At 39.8% G+C, this 7,739-nt stretch overlaps 1 protein-coding gene across 1 annotated transcript; it reads left to right on the top strand.

Moving 5' to 3' along the window:
- Positions 1–1,034: 1,034 nt before the first annotated feature.
- Positions 1,035–7,530, top strand: LOC103644282 (anthranilate synthase alpha subunit 1, chloroplastic). The gene is made up of 11 exons (XM_020547035.3): positions 1,035–1,531; positions 1,658–1,851; positions 1,943–2,132; positions 2,747–2,898; positions 3,866–3,981; positions 4,078–4,324; positions 4,424–4,480; positions 4,845–4,997; positions 5,584–5,664; positions 5,840–5,926; positions 6,940–7,530. Exons 1-11 carry the CDS (start codon positions 1,057–1,059, stop codon positions 7,261–7,263), a joined length of 2,076 nt encoding a protein of 691 aa, XP_020402624.2. The 5' UTR covers positions 1,035–1,056; the 3' UTR covers positions 7,264–7,530.
- The last annotated feature ends 209 nt before the right edge of the window (positions 7,531–7,739 follow it).

Genomic DNA, 7,739 nt, shown 5'->3' with positions numbered 1-7,739 from the left:
ACTGCATTTAATATCTGTAATTATTATTCGAATATACGTTTGATGTGATAAACTAAAATTTAGTTGGCTGGAACCAAACATTTCTTGATGTCGATCCGGCTTTTGAATGTTCCGTCAATAATGAAGACATGTCAAAGACTATTTTTTCCCCTTATCGGTAAACAAGAAATATTTTATTCTTTTTTCTCATTTTCTTCTCGTTATCATTATAAGGGCATAAATTTATTATATAGAAAGGTAGAGTGACTCAGGCATATGTTTGATACTAGCCGACGTAACCTTTTATAGGGTTTCTTAACATCTGGTATCAAATTTTAATTCATGAACTAAACTGGTGTGCTGGGCTCTATCGATTCTATTAAAAAAGGTCATTGTCTATCACGCATACAAAGGTATATATGGTCATATAGAACATATATACTCTTTGTCGCTGATTTTAATTGATGAACGAGATTGATAACTATGATTTACCAAAACTGATTATAAGCATGAGGCCAAAACTCTTTTTTTTTGTAAAATGGGACCCCAAAATTGACTTGGGGAGCATGAGGCCGCCGCCGCCTCCAAAGCCAGGCCAGAGTCGGCCCATTTCTATCCTTAGCTGTACTGAAATGCTGATACTCTTTTTGTATCTTCTAATAATAGGGGGTCGCTGGTTGGATTCTGCTGGACTGCTGCTGATACTATGGGCTGGCCCGTTTTCCGTTGGGCGTGGCGCTATGGGCCCAGCGTGTAAGTTATCCTCCGAATAGCCTAGCACCCCCGGTGGTCGGCCTGGACAACCTAGTAGGATAAAACAAAGCAGTGGGGCCGTGGTGAGCCTCTGTTAGGTGGTCCCAGGAATAAAACAAGAATATCCCGCGGCCAACTCCACTCGACTCGTTGATAACGTGCACGGTTTCCCTGTCGTCCGTCCAAGTACGTTCGTGCCAGCTCACGTGTGCATGCCGAACCGTTTCTGTTGTCTAGCGTGGCGCACTTGCACACGTGATCGATCGTCTTCTTTCTCGCGAAACACACGCCGTTTGCTGCTCGTCATGCCAAAGATGTCATTATATGGCAGAGAAGGATGTGACAACATATAGCTGTAGACCTTGGCACAAGCATGCGATGCGAGCAGTTTCAAACCTCGTGGGCAGAGCAGCACAACACAGCATTCTTTGGCGGAGCACGAGGGGGCCCACGCCTGAATGCCAGGCCTGGCCGCGACGTGTCGCGCCTCGCCCTCCCCGACTCCACTCCACTCCACTCCACTCGCCCGCGCCCGCCGCCCGCGTGCTCCTCCCTCGCGCCCCGCCCCGCCCCGCCCCTATCTATATCCATTCCCGCTCGTCCCCCTCAACAACCCTCCTCACCGCGCACTCGTGTTCGTGTCATCCCGCCCGCAGGCCGCAGTCCATGGCCACCGCCAGCCTCGCGCTCTCGCTGCGCCTCGCGCCGTCCTCGCGCCCGCTGAGCCTCCGCCGCCGGGGGGCCGCCGGCGTCACCTGCCGCGCCACCACCGCCACGTTCCACCAGCTCGACGCCGTCGGTGAGTGCCTGTGCCTCGATCCGAGGCCGTGTCTGTTCCGCCGGATTGGGACCGGGCGTGCTGCAGTTTTGGTTAACTATTAATGCCGTCGAGGTACGGTCTCGTTTCTCGTGTGCGCGCGCGCAGCGGTGAGGGAGGAGGAGTCCAGGTTCCGGACGGCGGCGGCGGAGGGCCGCAACCTGCTGCCGCTCACGAGGTGCATCTTCTCCGATCACCTCACGCCCGTGCTAGCGTACCGCTGTCTCGTTAAGGAGGACGAACGCGATGCGCCCAGCTTTCTCTTCGAGTCTGTCGAGCAGGGGTCCGAGGGCACCAATGTGGTGAGTAGTGGATTCGCCACCCGTGACACCCGCCTGACTGTCGTCCTATGGTCTGATGCTCCAGGCATTTCACCGAGCATGTGATTTGCAGGGGAGGTACAGCGTGGTCGGGGCGCAGCCTTCTATGGAGGTCGTGGCCAAGGCTAACCATGTGACGGTCATGGACCATGAGATGAAGTCGAGGAGGGAGCACTTCGTGCCTGATCCCATGAGGATCCCCAGGACAATCATGGAGCAGTGGAACCCGCAGATTGCTGACAGCCTCCCTGATGCATTTTGTGGTACAGTTTTGCCCCCGCCCTCTTCCTGGTACCTTGTTTTAGAATGCGAAGCATCTTAAATTGTTGTCATAGTGTCACTTGCCATAGATCTGTGGAATTGCTTGAGGTAAAAACATCCTCTGCTGCCTCTTGCTTTACATACTTGGGGTGAGGGTGAAACAATGCCATTTCTACTCATGGTATGGGTCTATACTTTCTACAGCAGCACATGATTCCATACTTGTCATGTTCTCTCTCCATGCACATGTTGCTGGTACCCCCTCCATCTCAAAATGATAGTAGTATTTTAATGAGGAAAAAGTCTAACAAAATAGACTCCGGCCGTTATTTTTTTCTCACTGCATGTTGTTATTTGCTAATAAATCAATCTAAAATTAGAGGACACTTTGGGTATAAGTCTATTGATACAAGTTTCATATCCTAATCTTGTAGGTAATTTGAATAACTGTTGATCTAAATTTGTAAATTTTGACTCCTTCAGTAGCTAGAATGTTGTTTGGTGATATACTAATATTATTTCTCTTTGATATCTAGAATGCTCCTTATGGAGGACATGGGGATAGTTCTTTGTTATGTATCAATTACAGTCACAATATTTGTATGATATTTTGTAGGAGGATGGGTTGGATTCTTCTCATATGATACAGTGCGTTATGTTGAAACAAAGAAGCTTCCTTTCAGTAAGGCACCACATGACGATAGGAACCTTCCTGACATTCATTTAGGCCTCTATAGTGACGTCATTGTGTTTGATCATGTTGAAAAGGTATGCACCATATACACCGTCCTTTTATATGTTTCAGTTGATTAGATAATGCTCTAGTTTGTAATTTATACATGGTTAGCATACTCAGATTATTGATGTTGCTTTCTTCCTTAAGAAGCTACTCAAGATACCATAAGAGTGCATGCTTATAAATCAAATGATGTTACACTCCCCCCGTTTTAATTATTGTTACTTGGATTAATCGACTAAGTCTCAGAAAAATATATATTAGCATCTACAGTTGTAAATACAGTACTATAAAACATATTTTATAGACAATCTAATGAAACTAGTTTGATGTTGTAGATATTGAACCATTTTTGTATAAACGTGGTTAAAGTTTTAAAAGTTTGACCGAGAAAAAACAAAACAAATTATAATTTGGAATAGATGTATGTAATCTTATATGTGGTTAATATACTCATATTATAGATGTTACTTTCTTCCTTATGAAGCTACTCAAACTTATATAAGAGTGCATGCTACATAATAGTTATGCACATTTTTCATCCCAACGTTTATTAGTATTATGCCATTATGCAAGATTGATCTGCTCTCTATAATAAATTAACAAAATTAAGATTTCTTTGTATGTTTTCATACAAGTTCTATTTACATGGTATATCATTGGATATGATTAGGGTTATGTCGTCAAATGTTTCCCGCTCTGTTCCCCGTCGTGATTTTTTTTTGCACTTTTTATAAATTATCCACAACCACATATTGTGGTTGGTTTTTGGTATATTATCACTCCCTTAATTATCACAAAACTTTCAAACCACTCTATGATTTTTTAATATTTTTAAGATTATAATTAGGTAAAAGCACACCATATAGGAACAATGTCTTTTTCAAAATGTATTTGTTTTCTCAGTACTTTTGTTCCATATAAAAAACAACAACATACGTATCAAACTATGGGAATAGAGATCTTGTTGCTTACCTGTCTAATCTTTATTTGCAATAGAAAACACATGTTATTCATTGGGTGAGGACAGACTGCTATCGTTCTGTTGATGAAGCATATGAAGATGGAAGAAATCGGCTTGAAGCTTTGTTATCAAGATTACATTGCCTCAATGTGTGAGTTCTAAGACTTGGATAACTCATCATTTTCCACAAGCATTGTTTCTTTCACTAGTGCTCATTTTACTAATCAGCTATTAATCATTCTTGTAGCCCAACACTTTCTTCTGGTTCTATAAAACTCAATGTTGAAAACTTTGGCCCAGTAATGCAAAAATCAACGATGTCAAGCGAAGAATATAAAAATATCGTTGTCCAAGCTAAAGAACACATCTTGGCCGGTGACATTTTCCAAGTTGTTTTAAGCCAGCGTTTTGAGAGACGGACATTCGCCGACCCCTTTGAAATCTATCGTGCATTGCGCATCGTAAATCCTAGTCCATATATGGCCTATCTACAGGTGACTATAATACATGTAAAATATATAGTTTTGTATAACATGTTGACCAACATATACTAATTGATATGCATGTGATTCATCTCTTATGACAACTCTTAGGCACGAGGTTGTATTCTCGTGGCATCGAGTCCTGAAATTCTTACCCGGGTACAAAAGGTATAGTGAAATATTAAACATATCTCCAAGTTATAGTTTTACCCTTATTCTTTAGAAATTATTGTATATCTATAGCGACATTGTAGCACATGTGACATAGCAACATACTTTGTGATTTTTCAAATAGTGAATGAAAACGTAGTTGAGATTGACGTGATAAAATTAACTGGGAATCCATAACCCTCAACATTGAATATTTAGCAATGTTATTAGAACCAATGCAGTTTAAATTATATTACCTTTCCATATGCTTAGATTATCATAAATTAACCTTAGTGGTTATTGCACTATCTTAAATATTATAAAAAATATTATGGTGAAGTGATCATAATGAACTTTCTTTTCTATAATTATATTTTTTCAGAGGACAATAATCAATCGTCCGCTTGCTGGAACCATAAGAAGAGGCAAAACAAAAGCAGAAGACAAAACTTTAGAACAATTGCTTTTGAGTGATGAAAAGCAGTGTGCTGAACATATTATGCTAGTAGATCTTGGCCGAAATGATGTTGGGAAGGTTCATTTTTTATTTCTTGTTTTTTTAGCATGCTTTCTTTCCAATTCATTTTAGAATTTGTGCCATTTATATTTCTTCATTATCTTCTATATCCGTAATATTGAGAAGCTTCTGGATGACAAGATACTAGAGTGGTCATGGCTTAAAGTTAGTAAAGTCGGTTCTAAATCTAAATATTTTGAGCATGGTAAACATCTTAAGAATCTGGATAGGAATGTAACTCTTTCGAGTAGAAATACTTTGTGGAATGTTTAGATGGTTGTCACTTGCCATGAATCGAACTTTTACCAGTTTTATGGACGACTATATTTTCAGTTTTATGTTTAAGCAAATTTGAGAAACTCTCTATAACAAAAAATAGATAAATTTTCCATCGGACACATCATTTATTCTACATTTTTATTAGTGGATAATAATGAAATACATGCAATATCAACGAGAAGGACTTGATTCGGTTACGGTTTAGACAAGACAAACCTTTATATATGCTTGTCGTACTATGGTTCAGAAAAAAGTTAGTTTGGTGTTTTATTAGTTATTACACATCTATCTTGTTTCATCTACAATGAACTTGTCGTATTTACAGGTGTCCAAACCAGGTTCAGTAAAGGTAGAGAAATTGATGAATATCGAACGATATTCTCATGTCATGCACATCAGCTCAACAGTGAGTCTTCTTTTAAAATAATAACAAAATTCATCGCTATCACAATTTTCATGGATGTATTCGTTAAACAATTATCATCTTTATCATATAATACAAGCGTAGCATTAACTCTTTCTTTGATTTGTATTATCAAGAATTATTTATAAGAAACATGCCTATTTTAAAATTTATGTAGGTAACTGGAGAGCTACGCGATGATCTTACGTGTTGGGATGCGCTACGAGCCGCATTGCCAGTTGGAACCGTTAGTGGCGCTCCAAAGGTAACTTGTTGAACATGTAGTAATAGTCATGTATAACTAAGGAACAAACAAACATGATTGTATCCCTCAATGTTGTTGTGACATCGGATCACTATAAACACATTAGTTGAACCACACCCTGTTAAAACAAAACTTTACTTTCTAGAAAAGGGGTCCTGCTTTTATAGAAAAAACATGGATTTGGTACAACAGCTGGAATACAATATGATAGAAGGTGAGAAAAACATAATATCAACATACACAATCTGTAGAAAGAAGTAAAGCACCATTAAATACAGCGGTACTAGCTAAATACATGCAAACTATAAAACATATAAAAGTTGTTGTTAACATGATATGAAACATAGTATATGTCAACTAGGGATGGCAAACCTTCCCGCAGATATATGTACAAAATTCCATCCACGGATGCGAGTCTAGATATAAAATTCTACCAGTGGATATGGGTGCGGGTATATTGCTTTACCCATTGGTGCTTGAAATGTAAGGGGTTATATTATTCTAGTGATAAACCAACTCGCATATGCAGATAATCATAGGTATCATATTCAATGTGTATGCCTGTGTTTGGCCGCCGTAAGGAGGCCATTTTTTGTACTGTTTTTGTCTTCTAAGGCCTATTTTTCTTCTTAATATAATGATGCGTAGTCCTCCCACTTCCGAGAAAAAAAAGGTCTGCAAACTGGTACTCGCAGGTATAAAATTTTACCCATTCCATACTTCGTTGCGAGTGGTAATTTACTCCATCCGTGCCTTAGCTGGCACACACATCATTAATGTGAACCTCCCTATCATGACTAAACTGGTGATAAACTTATTGTATATTTATGGGTTTTAGTAAACATTTATAAACTTATAACAATTTAGGATATATCATTAGTATTGTTTTCATTGCATGACCTTTGACTAAGTGGTGTCTTCGCTTCAAATGATGTTGTTGGCAAACATTTTTTTTCTTTTCCCTGAAGCCGTCTTGAGTCTGATTTCTCATGTCGTTTTGTGAACCCAACCAGGTGAGAGCAATGGAGTTGATTGATCAGCTAGAAGTGAGTATGCGTGGGCCGTATAGTGGTGGTTTTGGAGGGATTTCCTTCCGCGGCGACATGGACATTGCACTCGCTCTTCGCACTATTGTCTTCCCCACCGCATCTAGGTTTGATACCATGTACTCGTACACAGACAGTAAGTCCCGGCAGGAGTGGGTGGCTCACCTCCAGGCCGGAGCTGGCATAGTTGCTGATAGCAAACCGGATGACGAGCACCAAGAGTGTATAAACAAGGCTGCAGGTGTTGCTCGTGCCATTGACCTTGCTGAATCGACATTTCTTGAAGAGTAGTCTAGTCTAATGAAGGAAATGTATGTTTAAGTTCTCTGTATAATTATGGATTGTCCTAGAAAACAGGCTTTCTTAGGCCGAATAAAAACTCAACTGTAATAAAGTTAATAAATGGACAACTTTAGCTATCATAGCATGTTAATTTACATTAGAAACTGGCAGTTTAAGGCGGACAATCAAGAAAAGCATGAAAAAACATCCAATATTGTGATGTTCATGTTTTGTTCTTAACCATTTGACATTCTAGTTGTGCTTTTTAAGCAATCATATATTTTCTTTTCATTGACGAGGAATGTCTATGTAGTTCGCTGCTCAGTTGACTTCTATACATATCACAACCAGCCATGTGCACCGTACTGGTTCTAACCAGAATATCATAATAATTTCTCAGTCTTTTGTAACCATATTCAAAACATACACCCTATTTATCATTATCACGTGGTAATGTCATACCTTTTGTGCATAAAACATTTTAT

This window comes from Zea mays, chromosome 1 (assembly GCF_902167145.1).
Source record: "Zea mays cultivar B73 chromosome 1, Zm-B73-REFERENCE-NAM-5.0, whole genome shotgun sequence".
Lineage (NCBI taxonomy): Eukaryota > Viridiplantae > Streptophyta > Magnoliopsida > Poales > Poaceae > Zea > Zea mays.
Note: the sequence above shows the minus strand (reverse complement) of the source record. Positions and strands in the feature narration are given on the sequence as shown.